This window comes from Rhinolophus ferrumequinum, chromosome 23 (genome assembly GCF_004115265.2).
Source record: "Rhinolophus ferrumequinum isolate MPI-CBG mRhiFer1 chromosome 23, mRhiFer1_v1.p, whole genome shotgun sequence".
Taxonomy (NCBI): domain Eukaryota; kingdom Metazoa; phylum Chordata; class Mammalia; order Chiroptera; family Rhinolophidae; genus Rhinolophus; species Rhinolophus ferrumequinum.
Window position 1 is genome coordinate 20,000,098 of NC_046306.1, and position 26,790 is coordinate 20,026,887.

Consider the following 26,790-nt stretch of genomic DNA (forward strand, 5'->3'; position numbering starts at 1 on the left):
GGGAGGGAAATGGGGGATTTCATTTCCTCTAAAATCATCCCCACTTCATTCACCAGTATTTGTCCCCCCCCTCCCTCCAGTTTCACAGAATGAAATGACCACTATTTAAAAGGCCCTCTACCTCTCACTGGGGAACCTGGGCTGCCAGACGTCTCCTCCCCTCTTGAGGCATTTCCTTTTTGCCACTGACCACTGTTTCTCACGTAATCATATCCGTGGCCTTGCTACCCTCACTGCTCACTCATCACCTCCTACCTCCTCACCCCCATCTCCAGAAACAGAGCTAGAGGTGCTCTCCTCTACATTCTATATTATATAAATACATAATTATACATTAGATAAATAACTTCCCCAGTAACTTCAGATAGACCAGTGCCAACCACATCCTGACAATGTTTCCTGCTTGGGGCTTGGCCCAGACTAAATGCCCACTTTCTTTTCTCCACTAGAGTCTTTGGGGATGGTGGGGGGCAGGAACGAGACATGAACTCTTGGGAGGGGAGCAGAACCCTCTGATAGGGAAACTTGGGCACCTGAGTTCTTGTTCTAAGGGCTCAAGACCAGGCTCTGCCTGGTTGAAGAGAGGAAGGACAAGGAGAAGGGAGTCTACGCCTCTGCTTCTCACCCAGGGGGCCTCCAAATTTTCCCCACCTCTCTCCAGCTGAGTCTTTGATTCCCAGGGCTTCTAGCCAAAGCTATTTCAACAGTGGGCATTCCTGCCCAGTTATGGGCAGATCTTGTGTCCCTTCCCTCTAGACTTGAAACCTGGGTTGTCAGGACCCAAAGCAAGAGCCCCATGCAGGGGGCAACCTACCTTCGAGCTGCCTTCTTGGTTTGGAGGCCACTACCTGTCCCTGAGGGGCCAACCTGAGCCTGGAGCCTTGCCCTCCCTGGCCGGGCTTCGTTGTGTTTGGCTGGTGGCAGGCCTGCGAGCTCTGGAAGTAAACAAAGGAGCTGCCACTGCAGACAAGAGTTCTGGTGTGTATGAGAGAGTTAGCCTGGAAGGGAGGTGCCAAGGAAGCCAAGTCGTGGGCTGTGGATACAGGGAGTGCTGTGTAAAAAGTGGGTGGCTGGAAACCCAAGGGCAGAGAGGCAAGGGATGAAGGGGTCACAGGTGGGGCTGGCTCCTACACACACGTTTTCTGGGCTGTGTGTCCTTAGTTTCTTGGAAAGTCTGACAGAACTGGAGTTGCTCCCTGCCGTTTCCACATCAGAGAGCTTCATGTCATCTCAGCCACTGTGCTCTCCCTGCTGAAGGGCTGGGCATTGAATTAACTGTTGTGGCTCTGGCTTGATACCCAGGGAGCTTCCTCTCCCATTTCCACCTGCCCTAAGACTGTCTTTCACAAAAGAGCCACTCAGACCTTGTACCCTCCCCCTTTCCCACCCAAACTGTGGTGATCCAATCAGATAATTGTGGGGTGGCTAGGAACAGCCCTTCCACCCTACCCATCTGATCTATTCAACTGCCTCCTTGGAAAATTATCTCTACCAGGCACCCTCCTCCAGTCCTAATCATAACAAGCTACATACTTGTCCAGTACATTCTTATGCAAAAGGGTACAAGGCTTATATCATTCCTTAGGGATCACAAACACTCTCCCAGCTGTGATCTCGCAGCCCTGAAGGGCTCAAAAGGCAGCTCAGTTTCAAATTTCAGAATTGTCACTTAGAGTTAGAGGCCTTGGGCAAGTAACTTAATTCCATAAACCTTGGTTTCCTCATTTGTGAGAGAAAAAAAAGTGGCAGGAGGTATCAACAATATACCTTTTCATAGGGCCAACTGTGAGGATACGAAAGACACTCAACACAGAAGTAGCTGGCACAGAGGTGGCACTCCATAAATATTAGCTGTTATCATTAATGTGCCTCAAACAGTCCCATGAAGCAGGCAGGGCAAGAAATATTTTTACAGATAAGGAAACTGACACCCAAAGTTGTAACTACAGGTCTCCTACAGGTCTCAGTGTTCTTTGTACCATTCTTGCTTCTTTTCTTGGCCCCCAACTCCACTGACCTCAGTGGTGGCAAGCAGTAGAATTACGTACCTAGGGCTTGGCTGCCTGGTCTTACAGTACCCCTCTAGGGACACACAGTGTTGTTAGTTCCTAGGGAGAAACACTTAGGGCAGGGAAAATGGGAGGCCCATAGGGGAGGGAAGAGGGGAGGCTCCCAGTGCTCTGATACCCATCTCTTGGCCTCTTCCACTATCCCGTGTTCCAGGGCCACAAGCAAATGAATCAACTTTTCTAAAGCTTGGGACACAAAATCTTGGGAAGCCTCTCAGACTTCATTCTGACTTCACAACTAGTTCTTCTGATCTGAATATAGATGTGAGAAAGCAGAGTAGGGAGGGGTTAGTCACAGATGCTTGAGAGTCAGGCAGACAGACATAGGTTCCAGTCTTGGTTCCACCACTTTCCAGCTGAGTAACTTTGGACAAGTTACTTAACCTCTCTGAGCCTCAATTTCCCTATCTGTAAAAGAGGGATAATAATATCAAATTTACTGGGCTTGGGATTCAGGCAAGGGGATATTCACTCATTCCATCAATCTTTGATTCATTTATTCATTCATTAATAAATATTTATTGAGGGTCTACTATGGCTCAGACTCTGTTGAGTGTTGGAATAATAACAACAACCACAACTGTTAATGTTTATTGAGGGCTTATTATGTGCCAGGTACCGTGCTTAGCACTTTACATGAATTCTCTGATCTTGCAATGATCATGTTCTTAAGTTCCATGCATGAATGAAAGAGAAAAATCAAGATCCCAAAGGATGCTAGGATGCTAAACTTATGATAGGCTGAATCAAAGGAGATGACATAATAGGGGGAAAAGTCAAATTATATATCTGAATGCATGAAACCAACCGTACAAATACAGGGTGTGAAAACAATGTGATTTCCCAACTTCAGATGGGAAAGAGTTGTTGTAAGTAGTAGTGAACTCATTTGAATCAGTTGAATATGATGATGGTGCCTAAATGTGAATCCGAGTGTGGGTAATAGACATGTAGCGTACACACCCAAGGAAACTGTGTTTCTGCTCTGTTAAGCAGGACTGGGGGAATATTGGGATGGAAAGAGTAAGGGAGAAGCCGTGTCAAGGGCAAATCCTGTGGTTGTTTTTTTTTTTTACTGTGCAACTGGGTAAATCGTGTGCTATTCAATAACAACCAAAGAGACCACAGAAGGAGGAATAGATTTGGAGAGGATGATGATAAGGTCAGTTTTTGACATGTCAAGTTTGAAAAACTCTTAAGAAATTAGCTTTAAATAGGAAAAGCAGCAATTCTTTTATGAAATGATAAAAAGAAAGGATACATGCACACGATAAAAGCAGGTTTGTTGGGTTAGTGTTGGGAAGTTGAGTTTCCTTCAGAAGTCTCATAATTTCTATTTTTCTCTGTGAAGTAGCAGGTTAAGCCATCTGTTCAGAGCAGGAGGCAGAGGTCAGAGTCAAGGTTTGAGGAATGTGGGAAAGGTTCCTGTTATGCGTTGAATTGTGTCCCTCAAAAAGATATGGTGAATTCCTACCCCCACAACTGTGAATATGACCTTTGGAAGAAAAGGTCTTTGCAGATGTAATAAAGTTAAGATAAGGGTGGGATGGGCCTAATTAGGGTGAGCCTAATCCAATATGACTGGGGTCCTTATAAGAGGAGAAGAAATACAGCGTGTGATGACAGAAGTAGAGATTGGCGTTATGCAGCTGTAAAAAGCAAGAAATGTAAGGATTGCTGGAAAATGCCAGAAGCTAGGAAGAGCAAGAAAATATCCTCCCCGAGAGTCTTCTTCAGATAAAGCATGGTCCTGTCAACGTCTTGATTTTGGTCTTCTAGCCTCCAGAACTGTGAAACAATACATTTTCATTGTTTTAAGCCATCTGGTTTGTGGGTTTTTGTTTGTTTGTTATGGCAGGCCTAGGAATCTAGTTCAGTTACAAATAGTAGTTTTAGAGAAGGAGACAGAGTTGAGCATAATAGAGGTTGGTAATCATATTTGGTCGTTCCAATATGCCCCTTGCATAATTTTCTCCAATAGTACTCAATAATCTAGATGCCAGCATGGAATAAATTGACAATTATAGGGTTGGGGTCTTTCTAGGTGGGCAGGATAGAAAGACATTTGAGCAAAGGAGTTGATACTGGCAAGAGAACAATTAAAGTGACAGACCATATAATCTGAGCTTGATAGGAGAAGAAAAGAGAGGAGAGGGTTGACAGACTATAAATAGAAGAGTTAAAAAGTATGGAGGTCTCAACAGTGTAGAATGACAGGTGTTACTGGAGTAATGAATGAAGGAGTAATGAATGAAAGCTGAAATAACAGGATAGTGAGAACGCAGAATGACATTAATTAAAAATTTCAGAATTAAAACAATTCTGGTAATGAAGTCCAGGAATTACTCATGAGAGTGGGGGGCTGGGCTCTTCATAGACATGGAATCATACTCATACAATATGTAGCCTCTTGTGATTGACTTCTTTTACTAAGCATAATGTTTTCGAAGGTCATCTATGTAGCATGTCTCAGTTCATGTTTTTTTATTGCTGTATAATTATCTGTTTTCTGGATATACCACATTTTATTTAGCCATTTATCAGTTGATGGCCATTTAGGTTGTTTCCACTTTTTGACTATTGTGAATAATGCAGTGATGAACAGTAAGTTTTTGTGTGGACATATGTTTTTATCTTGAATATATGCATAGGAATGGGATCACAGGGTCATATAGTAATTTTATGTTTATCATTCTGAGGAACAGCCAGACTGTTTTCCACAGCAGCTACACCATTTTATAGTCCCATCAGCAGTATATGAGGGATCCATTTTTTTACATCCTTGCCAGCACTTTGTATTATATGTCTGCTTGATTATAGCCATCTAGTGGATGTGTAAAGTGGTGTCTCAGTGTGTGTGGTATGTGTGTGTATTTCCCTAGTGATTAATGATGTTGATTATCTTTTCATTAGCTTATTGGCCATTTATATATCTTCTTTGGAGAAATGGCTATTCAAATTCTTTGCCCATTTTTATTTGGGTGTTTATTTTTTTATTATTGAGTTGTAGAGTTCTTTATATATTCTGGATACAAGTCCCTTATCGGATATAAGATTTGCAAGTATTTTCTCCCATTCCATCTCTTTTCACTTTCTCTCTTTTTTTTTTTTAAAGATTTTATTGGGGGAGGGGAACAGGACTTTATTGGGGAACAGTGTGTAGTTCCAGGACTTTTTTCCAAGTCAAGTTGTTGTCCTTTCAATCTTAGCTGTGGAGGGTGCCGTTCAGCTTCAAGTTGTTGTCCTTTCAGTCTTAGTTGTGGAGGGCGCAGCTCAGCTCCAGGTCCAGTTGCCATTTTCTAGTTGCAGGGGGTACAGCCCACCATCCCTTGCGGGAGTCGAACCAGCAACCTTGTGGTTGAGAGGACACGCTCCAACCAACTGAGACATCCGGGAGTTCAGCAGCAGCTCAGCTCAAGGTGCCGTGTTCAATCTTAGTTGTAGGGGGTGCAGCCCACCATCCTTTTTGGGACTCAAGGAGTTGAACCGGCAAATCTTGTGGTTGAGATCCCACTGGCCCATGTGGGAATGGAACCGGCAGCCTTCGGAGTTAGGAGCACGGAGCTCCAACTGCCTGAGCCACCAGGCCGGCCCTCTTTTCACTTTCTTGATGGTATCTTTTGCAACTCAAAAGCTTGCATGTTTATGTAGTCTAAGTTATCTATTTTTTCTTTCATTACCTGTGCTTTTGATGTTGCATCTAAGAAGGCTTTTCCTAACACAAGGTTATGAAGATTTACTCGTGTTTTCTTTTAAGAATTTTATAGTTTAACTCTTACATTTAAGTCTATGTTCCATTTTGAGTTAATTTTTTATATAGTGTGAGATAGGAGTCCAAATTCATTTTTTGAATTTTTTAAAAAATTCTGAATATGTATTATATACCCCACAACTGTAATATCCTGAGAGCAAGGATCAAGTTCTACTTCTTTGTATTTTCCATAAAACCAATGAGTAAATTTATTTCAGAATAAGATTTTGAGAGTGACATGGATGTTTTTATTTCAATTTTTTTTTTATTATTGGGGAACAGTGTGTTTTTCCAGGGCCCATCAGCTCCAAGTCAAGTCACTGTCCTTCAATCTAGTTGTGGACGGCGCAGCTCACAGGCCCATGTGAGAATCGAACCAGCAACCCTGTTCTTCAGAGCTTGTGCTCTAACCAACTGAGCCTTCCAACCGCCCGTTTTTATTTCAATTTTAAAGGTAATAATTATATAGATATGGAACAAACTTCAAATAAGACAAAAAGATATATAGTGAGAAGTATGGTATGTGTCCCTTCCATACCTGACATCCTGGTGCTCCAGCCCTCTTGCTCAGAATCATCAACCATAACCACCATTACTGTTTCTTGTGTACTCTTCCAGTGATTTTCTGTACCTATACTAGCACACATTTAGACTAGAATCCAAAACCTTAGCCAACAATGTCCCCCATGATTTGCTTTCTAGGGCAACCTTGTCAACCTCTTTTCCTATTTTACTCTTTTTTATTTGATTCTAGCCATAATAACCTCCTTGCTCTTCTTTAGAAAGACCAAGCATTCTCCATGTTTGGGCCTTGATATTTGCTGTTTTCTCTGCCAAGAATGCTCTTTTCTGAGATACTGACATGGGTCATTCTCTTATTTCACCCACATTTCTGATTAACTTCAGTGAGGTCTTGACTGATCACCCTAATAGCACCTTGCCCTCTCACTTTTTATTCTTACCTGACATTAAATTATATTTATTTGCCTATTGTTTGTCTCCCTTTATTGGAATATAAACTCCATGAAAGCAGGAACTTTGTTTTATTCTCTACTGTATCTTCAGCATCTAGATCTGAACCTGGATCACGGTAAGTGCTCAGCAAATACAGTTTTTAAATAAATGACTGAATTTCAGTGTGGTGTCTACAAAGAAGTATGGGAATTCTGAGGGGTAGAGGCAATGTAAAGAGAAAAATGAAAGTAGAGAGGGAGCTTTAGGAAAACAGTGGAAATTGCTGGGGCTTCAGGCTGAGTGTTTAGGGGACAAGTAGCTGATGAGCCCCGGCAGTGGCCGGAAGCTCAGCAGCCCTGGGGAGTTAAGGCCAAGGGGCAGGGGGAGCACTGTGAGGGGCCTGTGGAATCTGCGATCCCCCTGAACTCCAAGATAGATAAACTAGCCTATTCCCTCAACCTGTTCCCACAAAGTTCCTTCTACTTCCTGCCTTAACTGAAACCTGGCTTCCTCTTTGAATATTATTTCCCCTGTAGGCTTCCTTCTCTGGGATGTTGCTTGCCATTATTCTATACCCTGTGTGTGTGAAGACTGACAGAGTCTTCATTCATTAGTTTTCTAACACCACTTTCAAGCCTTACATCTACCTGTTGCTCCTTTAAGGCTCATGCTATATGTTTATGCTACCACCAACCTCGTGGAACACTCTCTGCTTATCGTAGGCTTCGGCATCAGACACAGAGTGTGACTCTTCATTCCCAATCTAGCCATCATCCTAGGTAACCTAAATGTCTGTGTAAATGACCCACCCTAAATGGTAAGCTCTCAATTCTTTGAATCCACTCCAGGGATTTTTCACCTTCACCTCACTGCAGGCACTTTTTTCCATAGTCACCCCCTATCATTTCCACTCTTCTAAACTACAACCTCATACCATCTGCACTCCTATTAATAAAAAAACTCTCCCCTCTAGTTCACAGAGAAAATAGACGCTATCAGAAAGGAAATTAAGTATCAATCTTTTCAATCTTCTTTTCTTGTCTCCATCATCTTAGTTTATTATCTCTTGTGTAATTATTTACTTGGTCTTAAATTTACAGTTTTTGTATTGCATTTGCTTCTTGAACTTGATTAATTAGAATGTTTCTCTTATCTTTTTTTAATATGTCATGCCACTGTCCTAACTTATGTGTAGGAACACTACATCACTGTTGTCCTACACATAAGTTAGGACATTATGTGTCTAAGTCACGTAAGGGACTCACTTAAGTGTAGAAAGCATCTTCATTTCGGTTTACAAAATCCTTCATATGGAAGATTAATGAGGGAGATCTTTATATTCTTCATAAAAACAAAACTAAGTTTATATACTAAAATCATAGTGTTCAGAGGCCATTAGCTTACTAATTGGTCTTCCATTTTCACATTTAACTCGCTCTGATCCATTCTACATAAAATAGTTCAAGTTAGCTTCTTAAACATGAACTAGTTAGCCCTCCCCTGCTTAATATCCTCCAACGGCTTCCTAGTATACTTAAAATAAAATCCAGACTTCATCCAGAAGTCCTTGCCTAATTTAGCTCTGTCTAGCTCTCTTAATTATCTCTTTAAATTGATTAAGATTAATTTCAATACCACACTGGTCTTTTTTGGATTCTTGAAATAAATCCTTGTTCTTTTCCATCTCAGGACTCTTATCCTCAAATTTTTTTTCCCTCTCTCACTCTCCCAATATTTGCTGATAGAATAGCATGTTTAAAATCACTTTCTATGGCTAGCTCCTTTTTATCCTTTGGATTGCAATTTACACGTCACTTCCTCAGAGGCTTTACCTGGCTACAGTGCCTAAAATCTCATTTTCCATGTTATTCTCTAGTTATTTCCTTCATAAGCACTTACCACAAGTTTTAATTATTTTATATTTTCATTGGCTTACTAGACTTTTCTGTGCCTCCCCACCAGTCTGTGAACTCCATGAAGCCAGTATCCACAACTGTCCTGTATTCACCACTTAGTGAACATTCAATGGGTTTTTGTTGACTGAATGAAAAGGAAGGAGGAACTCCTTCAACATCCTGTCTCTCTGCTTCCAGTCAACCCCAGGGGCATTGACACATTTCTCAGCTCTACTGCTCTTAGGATACAATGGAAGAGGTCCTCTAGCTAAGTTAGGATACAATGGAAGAGGTCCTCTAGCTAAGTTAGGATACAATGGAAGAGGTCCTCTAGCTAAGTAAGGCCTTTCTCTCCCACGTCCTCAGTGAACTTCTTACGTCCTTGATTCTTTCTTCTGCATCTTCTTCTTTACAATCATTTCCTATCTGTACTGAAAGGTGTTCCCATTAAAACAACAAATCAGAAACCCAAGTTCCTTCCTGTTCAGGCCTCAGGTCAGCATGTGACCGTCCTCTTCCCCTGACTTTAAGGACTCAGCACCCCTTCTTAGACTCTTTTTAGGAAGACCTTCAAGTTGGGATCCCCCAAGATCTTTTTTTCAACCCCAGTGAAAAGGAGGAGGATCTTCCTCGGGGTAGAGTCTGGGAAGGAAGGGCTCTGCCAAGGGGGCGCTGAGTAGTGAGCCTGAGTGAGGTGGGGAGAAAGGCGAGCTATGAAAAAAAACCCCGACGCCAGAGGTCAAGGAGGACCGGCGTTGCGAAGAGGACTTCGCCCCTCTGTGACTTCTCCGGCGTAGACCAGAGCGCGGGAGGCGCGCGCCTGGCCAGTGCGGGGCCCCGCAGCCTCGCGTACTGCGGAGAAAGCGCGCGCTCGTGCGCGCCGCGCCTCCATGCGCCTGCGCCGCCGTTGCCGGGCACCCGCCAGCGAAAGGACAAACTTGTGGGGGGGGGGCGGCAGCGGGGACTCCGGAAGCCCACCCTTCACCCGGAAATGGTTATTGAGGAATATGGCGTTGCTGGTGCGAGTCCTTGTGAGTGAAGGAATCATTTTGTATGGTCGTCCTCCGGGCCCTGGGGTTGGAGTCGGAGAGGGCGGGGGCCGGAGAAACTGGAGGGAAGTGCAGAGGGGGGCCTGTGCGGCCGCGAGGCTGCGCCGCCGCTCTCGGCGGGGAAACAGAGGCAGCTTCCCACCTCCCTCTCCCATGGGTTTGGCGGTAGCTTCCCCTTTTTCGGTGGAGAGGGAGAGTGACATCGGACCTAAATTTGATGAAGTTTGTTTTTCCTCAGTTACCACCTGTGACCGCTTCCCCTCAAGAAGAGGCAGCACATGGGGCCCCGATTGGAGTTTTGAGAGACCTAGGTTCTAGTCCCTGTTCTGTCACTGATGCACAGTGTGACCTTGGGCAAGTCACTTTCAGGCCTCAGGGTCCCCATGTGAAAAACGAGGACGTTAATCTGCAGTCCCTTCGGATTCTGAGGTTCTCTGAGTCTGTTTCAGATCTCAGTACGTCGATTCTTAACTACAGTTAAGTGAAATACTACTATAGATTATTAAGTTGAAAGCTGCACGAGAACCAGGGTCCTAGCTATCGTTTTTCATTTTGCCTAGCACAGTGCCAGGCACGTTAGGTGTTCAATAAATATTTGTTCCATGAATGAATGAAGGAAGGAAGGAAGGAAGGAAGGACTGTTAGACTTCTTAGCACCCTTATGGGGAGCTACTGCACCTCTTGTGATCCAGTTCCGATCCTTCTAGCATACTGTGACCTCTAGGAATTAAAGGAGAAGGAAAATGGCAGCAGAAACAGGTTAGGAAGATACAGAGTTTAGTTCCTAATCACGGAAGGGTGGGAGAATTTATAATTTTAGCACGTCTTTCAAAACTGGGTCAAGGATGTTATTTTTCATGGCAGACACTGCCTAGTCCTCCTGCCTCTGGCTATCTTTTGAATTGTTATTTTACACTCTTGTTTCTAATCTTTTTATATGTGGCTTACAAGGACTGCAGTTTGACTTCTTTTGTTCCTCGTCAGCCTAGCAAAGTGCAGTACCCTTGGGAGCTGTTCAGTAAATATTTGTATGAAGAATAGCTTCTATAACCCACAGAAAGATTCACTTGAAGTAATTGTTGATGCCAGGGCAGAAATTGATTCAGATCTGAGGACTGCTGAGGAAATGGCAACGAGGGTGTCCTAAGTTATTTAGTTTTTAAGATGGGTATTTGGGGGAAAAGATGATGAAAAGTGTATTGGGCTGTATACCTGAAATATCTTGACTTATCTTGGAAGTTCGTGGATGCCCCAGCTATCTTGAATATTCTTGCTCTTGAGCATGTGCACTGTTTCAGGTTCATTTCTTCTTAGATAGTAGTAGCATCCATAGAAACCACCTCTCTAACTGTCCTCTGTTAGTAGGATTTTTTACTTCTATTTATTCCTTTCTATTCATCTTTTTAGATGAAAAACAAGTTTAGATAAGGAAAGTCACTTTCACTTTATACTGTGATTCTTTGATGCCTTCGTATGGTATAATGTAATGTGTAGCAAAGCGATGGAAATTCCCTTAGGACTAGTGGAAAGTACTAGTAAACATGAAAGTAGCGGATATTTATTGATCACCTACTCTGAAGAATTTGGGTTAGGCACTCTGAAGAATTCACAAGTACAGGAAAGTGCACATGTCTAGGAGGCTGAAGAGCCTTAGGTTGAGTTTGGCTCCCTTACTTACTGTGGGTGTGACCTTGAGCAAGTCACCTACCTTCTCCCAGCCTCAGATTTTAACAGTAAGATTGGTAGGGTTTATCAGAGAATCAGTTGATACAAGGGATGTTTAAATGCCTTTCTTCCCTTCCTTTTAGTTAAGCAACTATTTTGAGTGTTTACTACATTCCAGGAACTATCCAAGGGATTGAGGATGAAAACCAATGGACATTACTAAGTGTATTATCTAGTAGAAGAGACAGAAAACTACTAATACAGTACTGGAAATGCTGTGACAGAAGCCGGTACCAGGTGCTGTGGGAGCAGGGTAGAGAGGCACCTAACCCAGCCTGAGGATAAGCATCTCCTTTGTGCCATTATTATCATTCAGATTATATAAGCATCCATCAGGGAGAAATGCCTGACCTAAATGAGAGAACATAAGATAGAGAATGGGTACAAGAGCATAGAAGAGAAGCATTCGCTTGTGCTGAGAATGCTGGACAACCAAGTAACTGCAACTAAATTTATTTGGTTGGGCTCAGGGACACTTCTGGGGAAATATCAGGAGAGGAGGCAGGGCTTCTAGCTCATGGTTAGGAGTTGTAGGCAGAAGGGGTTATTGAAGTATCTTAAGCAAAGGAAGATTTATTTCGAAAGGTTTTTGATGCATTTACTTCCTTCTCCCCCCCCCCCATTTAAACTTTTTAAATTGAGGAATAATTGATATACAATAAATTGCACTTATTTAAGTGTACAATTTGATGTTTTGACACAGGCATACACCTGAAAAGCCATCACCACAATAAAAATAATGAACATATTCATCACTCCCAAAAATTTCTTTGTGCCCTTTTGTAATTCTTTTCTCCTCATGCTCTTCCCTCCCCCAACCACCACTGTCTGGGGAAACATTTTTCCTCCTCCTCTCATTTTTTGAATTGAAATTTTAAAATATTATTTTAAAAGATAGTATTAAAAAAATTTTTTTTTAAAGTCAACATAGTAAACATTTACATACCCACTATTAGCTTTTTGTTTTAATACATCCCTGCAGCAGTTGTGGATGGATCAGAGAGCGCTGAGATTAGAGTCCCCAAAGCCAGTCAGAAACTGCTTAAGTAATCCTGGAAGAAGTGATGCAAGCCTGTATTAAGGGGGAGGGGCAGTGCGGTTAAAGAGGAAGGGGTGGTTTCAAGAGGAAATAGAGTCTACAGGGCTTGGTGAGAGGTTAGATGTTGAGGGTGAGGGAGAGGGAGGAATCTAATAGTAAGTCCCAGGTCAGCTTTTGATGACTGAGTTAATAGCAGTGTCCACTGAGAATATCCGAATATCCAGCTGGAGGTTTTCTTTTTTTTTAGCAGCTGGAGAGTTGGTGTTCAGGAGAGGGGGGGGGGGAGAGAGAGAGAGAGGGAGAGAGAGAGAGAGAGCTGAGATAAAGGTTGTATTTAAAGCAAGATGTTGAGATTTCTCAGGCAATAATATTGATAGCTAACATTTATAGGGCACTTACCATGTGCTAAGCACTCTTAAATATTTTATATATGTAAACTTAATCCTTACAACAGCCCTTTGAAAAGGTAAGCACTATTATTTCCCCCATTTTACAGATGAAGAAAATTGAACCACAGGGAGGTAGTGTTTCTGAAGCACTCATTAGTCTCCCTTTATTTTTTCTTCTTTCGGTCTTGTTGGCCAGTTTTTTCCCTTCATCAATGATGGGTTTGGGAAGGAGGAGGAAACCAAAACCCTGCCATTGCTGAGTAGCTCCAGCAGAGGAGCTGGACATTTGAGTAGTACGACGGGATCTTACTTAAAGTGTTATGAGCGGTCCTAGGCATTGGTGATCATTTTTGCTTTTCTTTGACAGCATTCGAAATTGCAGAAAGCCATTCTACTTTTAAAAGGAATTGTAGTAAAATACACATAAATGCAAAATTTTACCATTTTAACTATTTTAAGTGTACAGTTCAGTGATAGTAAATCCATTCACATTGTTGTGCTATCAGCACTACCATCATCCACAGAACTCTTTTCATCTTGCAAAACTGAAGCTCTGTACCTATTAAATAATAAATCCCCATGTCCCCCTCTACTCAGCCCCAGGCAACTACCATTCTACTTTCCACCTTTATGATTTTGACTGTTCTAGTACCTAAAATAAGTAGAATCATACAGTATTTGTCCTTTTGTGTCCGGCTTATTTCACTTCGCAGAGTATCTTCTGTGTTCATCCATGTTGTAGCCTGTATCAGAATGGCCTTCCTTTTTAAGGCTGAATAATATTCCATTGTGTGTATATATCACATTTTGTTTATCCATTCATCTGTTAGTGGACACTTGGGTTATTCCACCTTTTGTCTATTGTGAAATAGTGCTGCAATGAACATGGGTGTACAAATATCTGTTTGAGTCCCTATGTTCATTTCTTTTGGTTATAAACTAAGAAATGGGATTACTGGAGTGGATGATAATTCTGTGTTTAATATTTTGAGCAATCGCCATTCCGTTTTTCATAGCAGTTGCACCATTTTACATTCCCACCAGCAAAGCGCAAGAGTTCCAGTTTCTCCACATTTTTGTCAACACTTAATATTTTCTGTTTTTTTTTCTTGTATCTTAATGGGTGTGAGGTGATGTCTCATTGTAGTTTTTATTTGCATTTCTCTAGTGATTAGTGATGTTGAGCATATTTCATATGCTTATTGGCCATTTTGTATATCTTTGGAGAAATGTCTATTCAAGTCCTATACCCATTTTTAATTGAATTGTTTCTTTTTTTGTTGTTGAGTTATAGGAGTTCTTTATATATTCTGGATATCAATCCTTTATCATTTATCTATTTTTAGATCTCTTGAGTTTATCCGACTTGGAGTTAATTGAGCTTGGATGTACAAATTGGTTTTTCATCAAATTTGGAATGTTTTCTGCTAGTATTTCTTCAAATGTTTTTTCTGTTCCTTTATTTCTCTCCTCTCCTTCTGAGATTCCCATTATACATGTGTTGGTACATTTTATGGTGTCCCACAGGTCTCTGAGGATGTTAAATTTTCGTCATTCTTTTTTCTTTCTCTTCTTCAGGCTAGATAGTCTCAATTGACTGACTTATCTTTAAGGTCACTGATTTTTCTGCTCAAATATGCTGTTGCAATTCTCCAGTGAAGTGTTCATTTTATTTATTGTTCTTTTCAATTTCAGAATTTTTTTTTTTTTATAATTTCTTCATTGGTATTCTCTGTTTGGTAAGATATTGTTCTCATACATTGCTATAGTTCTTTAGACATGGTTTCCTTTAGATCTTAAATATTTAAAATAGTTGGTTCAAAATCTTTGTCTAGTTTGTCTAATGTCTGGGCTTCTTTAGGGACAATTTCTATTGATTTCTCTTTTTCTATATATGGACAGTGCTTTTTTATTTATGTGTTTCATAATTTTTTGTTGAAAACTGGGCACTTCAAATAGTATAATGTGGCAACTCTGGAAATCAGTTCTTTCCTTTCCAAGAGTTTGTTATTGTTTCTGTTTAGTGGCCTTTCTGAATTAATTATGTAACATTAATTATTGTGTGGTCTCTGCTCAGTTTGTTTGGTGGTCAGATAATGCTTGGTTGGAGATTTCCTTAAATGCATGGAACCAATAAGTCTCCCAGTTTTTGCTGAGGGGCTCTGTGTGCATGGTGGGGCATGCCTTCAACATTCTGCCAGTCATTTGACAGCTCTGCCTTAACCATCATTTCCTGCCTGTGTAGAGCCTCAGGGTCACCCAGAGGTGAGAGCTTAGGGCATTCTCAGGTCTTTCCTGTTTATGTGCACAGCTCTGGGCATGTGTACAGTCCTGTGCACGTGCATGGCCTTTAGATTCATGAAGGAATACGCCAGAGCTTTTTCAAAGCCCCTATGAGCCTCTCATTCTCCTGCTTTTCCCTTTAAGCTTTTTGTTTTCTACAAGTATTAGTCATTGCCTCAGGCAGCCACGAAGTTAAACAGTTGCCTCTATTTTTTTTCAATCAGTGCTCCTGAAAACATTTTTCACACTGGATGAGTTCCAGGACAGCCTTGGAAATGGAGTCTTCCAAGGAACTACCAGACAGACCAAATAATGCCAGTTCTTTGTGAATAAGGCTTTGGGGAGCATCAGTCCCATTCAGGAGTCAACTTTTCTCCAGAGAAGACTAGTTCCCTTTACTGAATATTGCTATTTAGAAACCTAGTCTGGACACTACCTGTGGTCATTGCTACTGGGGTGTCATTGCTCTAGGCCCTGTCAGGACAATGGTGGGAAATATATGTATGTGTGTGCATATGCATAAACATACATACATCTATTTATTTATCTATGTATTAAAAACCCATACCAATTACTCTTAATTCCAACCCAATACACAGGGTTTATTCTACCCTTCTGCCTTTTCATATTTGTAAACTCCTTTCTGTGATAGAAACCTGACCCCTCATTGTTAATATATTTCCTGATTTTGCTCAAATCCTTCCTGTATGTATTGAGTCTTTTGAAAGCTCTGATTGGATACCCCCAACAAAATGGGAGGAGGCATAGTATTCAGTAATTACTGAAGGAATGGTTGAACATTCTCTGCTCCTCCTGTCTGTGTAAGTATCCGTTTGTAGCATGCCATATTGTAACTTGCAGGAGAGTTTGCTGTAGTAGTGTTTGTCCTTTGGACGATGGAATTGGATTAGTATTGATGGCACTGAGAATACAAGCACCACTGGAGAATTACAGAGTAAAAGAGTTGCTGACTGTAGCCGATCTTCATTATTCACAGATTCTCTATTTGTCAATTCACATACAGTAGTCACCTCCTCCCCCCACATCCACGGTTTTGCTTTCTGTGGTTTCAGTTACCCATGGTCAACCATGGTCCAAAAATATTAAATGGAAAATTCCAGAAATAAATTGCGCACCATTGTGAATAGCATGATGTAATCTCACGTCGTCCTACTCAGAGTGGAAATCATCCCTTTGTCCAGTTTATTCATGCTATGTATACTACCCATCCGTTAGTCTCTTAGTAGCCATCTTGGTTATCAGATTGACGGCTGGCAGTATCCCCGTGCTTGTGTTAAAGTAACCCAGATTTTGCTTACTAATGGCCCGAAAGCCCAAGGGCAGTGATGCTGGCAATTCAGATATGCCAAAGAGAAGCTGTAAAGTGCTTCCTTTAAGTGAAAAGATATGTATGTATAGGAAAAAACATAATGTATGTTTAGTACTATCTGTGGTTTCAGGCGTCCACCAGGAGTCTTGGAATGTATCCCAGGCAGATAAGGGGGATACATTCTGTACTTGCTAAAATTTATGTGTAGTCCTAAAATCAATACTCAAGGTGCTTTTGCAGTCATTTGTGGACATGTACAGAGAGTGAAAAATTTGAGCTACAACATGCATGTTCCTTGCTGAGGTTGAATAAGGCAATACTCTGCCTCCTTGTTTCACCTCGTATACTGTAAGGTCTATTTAGTGCCATGGTTTTTTGCATTTTTATGCTTTTGTTGGTGATTTTCCTGTTTAAAATGGAGTCCAAGTGTAGTGCTGATGTGCTTCTAGTGTTGCAGAGTGCAAGAAAGCTGTGATATTTCTTATGGGGAAAATGTGTGTGTTACACAACTTTGTTCAGGAGTGAATTATAGTGCTGTTGACTGAGTTCATTGTTAATGAATCAATAGTATATATTTTATAAGGCATCTTCAAACAGAAACACACGTAGAACAAGGTTATGTATTGATTGGTTGATGAAAATGTTGTAAACAGAGCTTTGCAGGAAGCTAACCCTGTATTTCCCCTAGGAGCAATGGTTCAGTATTTGCTAAGTCAGTGTCTGAGGTCACTTTGTAAAACATAGCTATGGGGAAGAGGAGAATCAGCTACCTGTAAAGCCTTTTGGAGCTCATGTGTGAGCCAAGGAAAATACTATGTATCTTAGACACCACATGCAGAAACGTACTGGTTAGTGGACTGATTCAAGTATAGCAAAAAAAAAAAAAAAAAAAAGTTGGGCTCTCAGAATATTTTGAAATATAAATGTAAAATCACCTGCAATTTACAATATGCATAGGAAATGAAAACATGAACTCTATCTTTAAAATTTTAGTTTTGAAGGGTGAGGCAAAAAGGATAAAACTGTTTCCCACTTAGTAATGGTGTATATATTCTCCTAAGTTAGAGCAATAATTTTAACTGGGAATGGCTATAAATGTTTTTCTGAACTTGGGAGTAGTTGAGATTTGCTAATTGGAATAGGCCTAATGAATTAGTACCTGTAAGAGGGAGATACCATAAGTATTTCCACAGACTTATAAATAAAGAAGAGGCGGAAAGGAAAAAGCAGAATAGAGTCAGTAGAACCAGAACCTGGAGTATAGGGAGACTCCTTGAAGCAAATGAGCTTTTGGTTTGGGTAGGAGTGAAGAAGAGAGTCCCAGAGCAACTGACTACAAGGGGACTAGCTTGTGTAGAGTGGAGTGGTGATTCCCAAACCAGAGAATCTGAGTCAGGTGTTGGAACTGCTGAGTGGAGACTACAGGGCAGGGTATGTAAGTATAATGATGAGTCTGGACAGGTCCTGTTGGTAAAGATCGGGTATGTAAGTTTGACTCAAGAGGTCCCTGGATCCACTGTGAGCTTTTGAGGAAGGGAATTCCAGGTTCAAAATATTTTAAGAAAACGGTTCTTGCTGCTGCGATAGTTTGCTGGGGAAAGAGACGCTTACTTACGTAATTCAGTAACAATTGTTAATAACAATAATGACGCCTTTGTGTGTGTGTTTCACTGTTATCAAAGTGCTTTTACAAATGGTCCTTGGCACACTATTGTGAGGTAGCTTTTATTATTTCCCCTTTACATAAGGGAACATGGAGGCCCAGAGAATTGAGAAACTAGTTCAGGGTCATACAGCTGTTTCATGGCAGGCTTGGGATTCAAACACCCTTTCTGTTACACCTCAGCAGTTTCAATTAAAGGTTTGGACAAGAATTGCTGTTGTAGGATTGGAGAAGGAAAGAACAGAGCTGATTGTTCCTTTCTTCTAATAAGAACTGATTTAAAGTATTGGCATAAGCCCAAGTAGAGCCAAAATTACAGAGAAAAATTTTGTTGACATTGGAAAAAATATGATGAAATTCTTCAGAAAATCTTCCAAAAGTTTTCATTGTTCCTACTTGGTAATTTTCTCTTACTGTTTCTTTTCCTTTGGACATGAATCTGTATCCCATTGCATCTTATCCCATGTTTACATTTTTAGGAAAGGAACATCTGATATTGAATGATTCTGGTAAATCTGTCAGCATTAATAAACAAAAAAGCCAGTAACTACCTCTCATTTGAAAACCATCCCTACAAATCAAATCTCAGCTGAAATAAAATATTTTTGATTTTTGCTTTTCATTGAAACAAGGTCTATGAGTGGCCTATTAGAAAGTTACACAGTTTTAGAACTGAGACACTTTAGAAAGCATCTCTAGGTTTAAAATTCTAACCTCACCCTTGCCCTTTCCTGCCTGCTCATAAGGAAATGGAGATTCAGATTAAACTTAATACTTACTGAGTTGGATATACTGCAAGGTACATTTGTTGATTTAAAATAAATTCCTGAGAAGCATTTTTCTTTATTTTTAGAAAAATTAAAGAAGGGTTTTTCTTTATTTTGTAGAAGCAACAAAGGCTCGTAGCTTACTAACAGTGGAGCTAAGAATCAAATCAGTGCTTTTTACTCCAAGTACATGGCTCTTTCCACAGTACTATGCTGTGGTTTAATTGGTTCAAGACTGGGTCATAGAGTGTTAGAGCTAGAAGGTACTTTGGAGAGATTCTCTTGACGCTTTCTTCCCATAAATGAGCATGGATCCTGGAGTTGTGCTATGTGGGTTCAAATCCTAACCCTGCCATTTATTAAGTATGTGACCTCGGGAAGTTCCTTATCCATACTTCAGTTTCTTTCTTTAAATAAATTTTATGGGGGAATATTGGGGACAGTGTGTTTCTCCCGGGCCCATCAGCTCCAAATAGTTGTCCTTCAATCTAGTTGTGGAGGGCGCAGCTCAGCTCCAAGTCCAGTCACCGTTTTCAATCTTAGTTGCAGAGGCCGCAGCCCACCATCCCATGTGGGAATTGAACCGGCAATCTTGTTGTTGAGAGCTCGCGCGCTAACCAGCTAAGCCTTCTGGCCGCCCCTCCGGAAGCTCAGTGGCAGCTCGTTGTCTTCAATCTAGTTGTGGAGGGCGCAGCTCACTGGCCCATGTGGGAATCGAACTGGCCATCCTGTTGTTCAGAACTTGTGCTCTAACCAACTGCCATCCAGCTGCCGCATACCTCAGTTTCTTTATATAAATAGGATAATAAAAATATACCTAAGTCATTGGGTGGTGATTGTGAAGTTTAAATGAATTCATATAGGTAAAATATCTGGAAAAATGTTTGGCACATAGTGCTCATAAGTATTACTACTAATAATTGCTATGAGGAAACTGAGGATTGCAGAGTTTAAATTACTTATAAAAATCATATTAGAGTAGCTGAGTTTAAACTAGAATCCAGATATTTGACTCCTAATATCATAGTTTATGCTTGGCAAATTGTTTTCAAATAATTTGTGTATCCAGTCCTCATTATGATCCTATAAGGTCTATAAGTCAAGTGAAAGAAACCCTTGGATTCCTCAGGGTTGTTTCCCAGAATAGAGATTTCTAGTGCTGTATACATGGATGCCATTTATACAATGGAATGTATTTCAGATTTATAAAATAAAGTAGCCTTCTCATTTAGCAAGATAGAGGTCCTCCTTTCTCCAGCCTAGCCTTTTACTTTGGCCTAGAGTTTTCTGAGATTGGTAATGCCAGAGGGAAAAATTGAACCACCATCATAATGCAGCCACTTAATCTCTCTTTTGTCTTGGAAATCCAGTTGCCCAAATGTGTTTTCCCACCCTAAAAATTTCAGCCCTAATTTCTTCATCCTTTTGGGGGTGATGGTAATCTTAGCATTGCTCATCTAAAGGGGTTCTATGAAGATCAGATAAATTCGTATTTATGAAAAGATATTGCAAACTCTAATTTAAATGATAATTTCATTGTAAAATGCCCCAAGTCTGCTTATTTTGTTCCTCTCCTGACAGGGAGCACATATTCCGCTGCGTGAGTCAGCTCTTTCTAGAGTGTTTAGTTCATAGATCCGGAATGGGCATAGTACGTCTTACCCTTGAAGAGATAAGCATGAGGAGGCTTGATCCTCGTCCTGTTTTGGAGGAGCTCCTTTCATGTGCCCTGTTCTGGCAGGATTTCTCAGCTTAGACACGCTCTTTGCCTTCTACACGTGGAGTCTGCTATAGATTCTTGACGGACTGTTTTTTCCTTCTCTAGAGGGACCGGATTAGCATCTCCCAGTGGTTTCCAGTATGCAGCCGATTGGTACCTGTGTGTCCTACACAGGGACAGTGTGGCAGGGCTCTGTCTGGCACTTCCCAGGTAAGGTTTGTTGTTCCTTTGGTTGGTATGAAAACCTTAGTGTTTATGTGTAAATGTCATGTATTTATAAATTAGCCAACCAAATTGTGTGATGGAAAAACCTCATGAGACCACTTGTGGGTCTCTGTGGTATGTCTCAGGCCTGATTCCTACAGTATGATGTCTAGGGCGTTGCTTCTAAATACCCCGGCAGTGGAACTTAGCCCAGGATACCATGCTATAGTCAGACGCTTTTTACTGTTGGGAGTGTTTCCAGATATTCATCTCAGAGTTAACTTTGCTTCAGTTTTCTTTTCATAACCACTTTGATTTGGGGTAAGAAATGTTTCTTTCTTTCTTTTTTTTTCATGAACATAAAATCCGAAGAACAATTATTTGAGGCCTCAGTTTACCACTGACCACATCATTCATTATAATGTACTTTACCTTGGACCCTCCTTGAGAGATTTTTCCTTCTGATTTTTGTTAATTGTACAAATAATTTAGTAATAAAGGAAATAAAAATCACTCATGACTTGGGAGAGCTGGAAACCACTTCTGATTTGGTACTGATTGATTTCAATTGATTTTTGCTTAAATAAACTCTTAAGAGTTTTAGGAAAAAAAACACATCACTCATGACTTCAAACCTGAAAATATCTGCTGGTTCTTTTCCAGTCGCGAGCGTGTGTGTGTGTGTGTGTGTACTGTTTTTACCTTAGGTATCTTAAAATATTTTACATTTTGGTGCCTTTTCACTTATTTGAGCAGACATTATTCATGTTGGTAGATAGATTTTATAATTAAAATTTTTCTTTTTAAATAAATTTATTTTGGGGAACAGTGTGTTTCTTTAGGGCCCATCAGCTCCAAGTCGTTGTCCTTCAATCTAATTGTGGAGGGTGCAGCTCAGCTCCAAGTCCAGTCGCTGTTTTCAGTCTTAGTTGCAGGAGGCGCAGCCCACCATCCATGTGGGAATTGAACTGGCAACCTTGTTGAGAGCTCGCACTCTAACCAACTGAGCCATCCCTCTGCCCCCCTCCAGAAGCTTAGCTGCAGCTCATTGTCTTCAGTCTAGTTGTAGAGGGCACAGCTCACTGGCCCATGTGGGAATTGAATCAGCAACCCTGTTGTTCAGAGTTTGCGCACTAGCCAACCGAGACATGTGGCTGCCCTCTATAATTAAATTTTTAATGGCTGTGTGTTAGTCTGTTTACTTAGCATTTGTTTGATATTAAAATTATTTCCAAATTTTGTTGCCATTATAGGCTTTAATGTAGTTACCATTTTCTTGATATATAGTTTTTCTTATTTTTAATTATTTATAGATTAATTCCTAGGACGCTATACCCTGGGTCAAAGGATATGAGCAGTTTCCTTCTCCAAAAAGTTGTGTTAATTTATACTGCCATCAGCAATGTACATATAACTAGTATTTCATCATTACCTCCCCTAAATTGGGTGCTTTTAAAAGAAATTTAAACTAATTAGGTAGAAAATGCTACCTTGTTTTGCTTTGCATTTCTTTATCGGGGTTAAAACATTTTTTTCTATGTTGGTCAGTTGTATTCTAGATTGGGAAAATTGTGTGCTTATATAATTTTTCCATTTATCTACTGGGAATTCATTTTTCTTACCAATTTATATGAATTCCTTCGGTAGCCATTAACTTTATATCAAAAAAATTATTTTTGATATATATAGCTACAGATGGTCCCGACTTACAATGATTCGACTTAGGATATTTTGACATTACAGTGGTGCGAAAGTGATATTCATTCAGTAGAAACCATACTTCAATTCTGAATTTTGATCTTTTCCTGGGCTAGTGTTAACGTGGTACAATATTCTGGTGATGCTGGGCGGTGACAGCGAGCTGCAGCTCCCAGTCAGCCCCGGGGGTAAGCAACTGACACCCTCCAGTGTATTCATTGTGTAGATGATTTTGTCCAAATTAGGCTAATAATGTAAGTGTTCTGAGCACGTTTAAGGTAGGCTAGGCTGAGCTATGATGTTCGATAGGTTAGGTGTATTAAGTGCATTTTTGACTTAGGATGGTTTTATTGGATCGTAACCCCATCATAAGTCAAAGGGCATCTGTATATATGTTTATATAAATATATACTAAAAATATAAAATATAGAGTAATTCCCTCCAACTAGTATGCAAGCTTTTCCCTTCTGAAGACGGGTCTTGTTTGTCCGTGTATTTTCTAGGATTCTCACTAAGCCAGGCACAGAGTAGACACTAAATGTATGTTGAATGAAGGAGAATATGCCTGTGCAGAAGAGGTAGCTACTCTGGGTAGTCAGGCCACTATTTCTTTTCAGAGTGGGGCTGTGTTCTATTGCTTTTTGTGCATTGGAAAATTTTGATAGAATTTATCATATGGTTCTAAATCATATGTTACTTGTGTGTGCATAGATGATGGAGGGGGGAACTCATTATATGAATCTCTGACTTGTGTCTCATTCTTTGAATCAATAAACATTTCTGGAGTACCTAATATGTACCAGGTATTGTATTAGGCTTGGGGACAGTGTTATAGCAAAACATTCATGTAAATAGCTAGGGTAGTTTATTTTATGCTGACAAGATGTAATTTTAGCCAGTGTAGTAAACTGGACATTTTGTCATTATTGACTGTACCTCACTGGCACATATTCCCATCTTTGAGAACCCCTGGTTGGAAACCTTTGTCTCAGAATGACATCCTCAGGTACATGTCTGACAGGGAGGCAAATTTGGTTCAGAATGAGGAAAAACTTTGTGTTAATTAGAATTGTGGTGTAATAGAATGTGTGGGCTGCATTTTGACATGGTAAATGTCGAATTTACTTTGTCAATTTCAGACAATGGTTGGAAGGCTGTATGTTAGGGTATGAAATAGAGGGGTCCTTCATTGAATGAGTGGTAGTATCAGATGATCTCTAAGGTAGTGTCAAATGCTATAATTCTATTATTTTCAAAAAGCTAGGGATTTTGTACTTTCATCCATCTTTCCTACATAACCTCTTGAAGTTCTGTCATACTTTAATGAATCGACTTTTTAAAAAAATTTTATTTTGAAATCATTTAAACTTACAGAAAAGTTGTAAAAATAGTAGAGTTCCCATATACCCTTCATTTACTTCCTCTGACGTTAACATCATATATAATTATAGTGCAATTATTGAAACCAGGAAATTAACCCTGATATAATACTGTTAACTAATCTGCACACCTTTTCCTAGCTTTACTAGTTTTTTCCCCTAATGTCCTTTTTTGGTCTCTCAATTTGGGTTTGTCTAATATTTTCTTGTAGTTAGATTGAGGTTATGTATCTTTGGCAAATGTGATGTTCCTTTCTGGTGCATCAGATCAGAGGATACGTGATGCCAGTATGTCTTATTACTGGTGGTGTTAACTTTGATCAGTTGGTTATTATCTTGGTGCCTGTCAGGTTCTCCAGCTATGAAGTTGTGTTTTTCCTTTGTGATTAGTAAGTATCTTGTGAGAAGATACTTTGAGACTATGCAAATATTCTGTTTCTCATACTTTTGCTCACTACTTTTAACATCAATCAGTTCTTTTTTTAAAATGACATGTAATATTAATTCATTTTAAAATTGTTGTAAAAAACACATAACATTAAAGTTACCACCATTACTATTTTTAAGTATACAGTTCAGTAGTGGAAAGTATATTCACATTATTGTACAACAGCTCTCTAGAACTCTTTCATTTTTCCAAACTGAAACTCTATACCCATTATACGGGTCTATTACCCCCTCCAGCCCTTGGCTACCACCTTTTTACTTTCTGTTTCTGTGATTTTGACTACATTCCATAGTATGTAAGAGTGTAATCATACATTATTTGTCCTTTTGTGACTTTTTTGCTTAGCATGATGTCCTTAAGGCTTATCCACATTATACCATATAACAAGGTTTCCTTCTTTTTTAAGCCTGCATAATATTCCATTATATGTAATACCACATTTTTTTTAGCCATTCATCTGTTGATGGACATTTGGGTTACTTCCACATCTTGGCTATTGTGAATAATGCTGCAGTGAACATAAGTGTGCCAGTATCTCTTCAGGATCCTGCTTTAAATTCTTTTGTCTGTATACCCAGAAGAGGGATTGCTACATCATGTGGTAATTGTATTGATGGTTCTTGACTGATCACTGTGTATTTGCTTAATGGTGATTTTTCTATTTCTATCATTACCACATTGTTGATTGAATTCTACTGTAAGAAAGAGCTGTCACTTCTTCCCCATTTATTTATTTATTCAATTATATTAGAAGGAGCTCATGGATATTTATTTTCTTCTATGAATTATAATCCATTATTCTCATTGTTTATTTTGTTGATCAAATTGTTCCAGCTTTGGATATTGGGAACTCCTTCAAGTTCCTTTCATCACGCCTTCATCATTTTTTGAACATTTCCTTATTTCCTGGTACCACAAGATATTTCAGGTTCATATTGTATTTTCTTTGCTCTAGCCCGAGATTCAACAATTTCTCCAAGGAGCCCTGGTTCCTTTTCTTGGAGAATGGTATTTAGAATATTTAGAAATCAAGATCTGGTTGTTAAGTGTGCATGAGCCTGTGTTTTAAACTCTACGTAGGTTTTTGAAAGCTGCTTGATATAGGGTGAAGAAGATAGTTCTGAATATATGTTCTATCCCTTAATGAAGTTTACTTCTTTAAACCTTAGTGTCCTCATTTCTAAAACGAGAAAAGAATAGCATCTATTTTGCAAGGTTGTTGTGAGATAAACGTAAGTAAAACACTAAGCATATATATAGGTGCTGGGCATATAGAAGATTTTCAATAAGTTGTAGCTAGTTTTTTTTTGCTATTTATGTTCATGCTACTTGGGTAAATTTTCTCCTCACTGTCTATAAATTGAAACTTAAAAAAAAAAAAGTTGGTGCTAAAACTATCGTTAAGTTTCAGCCTCTTTCTGGTATTAGTTTCCTCATCTGTGAAATGAAAAGGTTGGACTTAGATCTCTAAGATTTCTTCCAGCTCAAGTGTTATTCTAAGTTACTCCTTAGTTCTTCATTTTCTCTTTCTCCAAGCTAAACAGCCTTAGTTCATTTTAACCTTTCCACTAAGACCTTTTATTCATCTCTTTGATCATTCCTGTGGTTCTTTTCTGGACCTTCTCCAGATTGTCCTTCAATTTAAAAAAAAAAAACACAAAAAATCAACAATCCACCTAGTTTTTATTGAGTGTTAATTCCATGCCCAGAATGGAGTTGAGCATTGGGTTAGGAAATAAAAGAAATATAAGATAGACTGCCATGGACCTTACAGTTTTGCTAAAAGGACCAAACATACCCATGGTATCCAAGAATTGCTTGAGTCCTTCCCTTCCCTTTCCCCTTCCCCTTCCCCTTCTTCCTTCCCTCCTTACCTCTCTCCCCCCTCCCTCCCTCAAAGTCTCTTCACTTTCAGAACCTTTTTGGAAGTGAAATATAAGGGCAGAAACCTTATATTCCTTTTAGCAAGGGGCCGCCTGCAAAAGACCTTATTGGAGTTGTCTGGAACGGGTCTTTACATTTATATTATGCATTATAGTTTAGACATCTCTTTCACATACATTATTTTATTTGTTTCTCCGAACAAATTTATGAGATAGGAGTAGTAGTGCTTCAGCCCACGTCTTCTGACTCAGTATTTTTCTCTTTTCATTACACTATGCTTCCTTATCTCTGCCTTCTCACTCACTTTGTCTCTCCTGCCCACTTCTTAAGGCTTCTCTATAAAGTCTTTTCTGATGACTCTAGGTCATTCTTTTCCGTCTCTAAATTTCTGTTGTTTACACTGCCTATTCCACATCTTTAAGCATTTTTGTACATTTTACTGAAGTATAATAAAATTTAGAAAAAGGCATGAATCGTAAGCATATAGCTCAGTGAATTACTACAAATTGAACATAACCAGCATCTAAATCAAGAAGTAGAAGA

At 39.9% G+C, this 26,790-nt stretch overlaps 1 protein-coding gene across 1 annotated transcript in view; it reads left to right on the forward strand.

The window, feature by feature from the left end:
- The first annotated feature begins 9,553 nt into the window (after positions 1–9,553).
- Positions 9,554–26,790, forward strand: part of LOC117016145 (ubiquinol-cytochrome-c reductase complex assembly factor 1) — a 93,519-nt gene continuing 76,282 nt past the window's right edge. The window contains exons 1-2 of the mRNA XM_033095258.1: positions 9,554–9,700; positions 20,740–20,844. Coding sequence (XP_032951149.1) covers positions 9,560–9,700; positions 20,740–20,844 — 246 coding nt within the window. The 5' untranslated portion in view covers positions 9,554–9,559. The remainder of the gene's footprint in view (positions 9,701–20,739; positions 20,845–26,790) is intronic.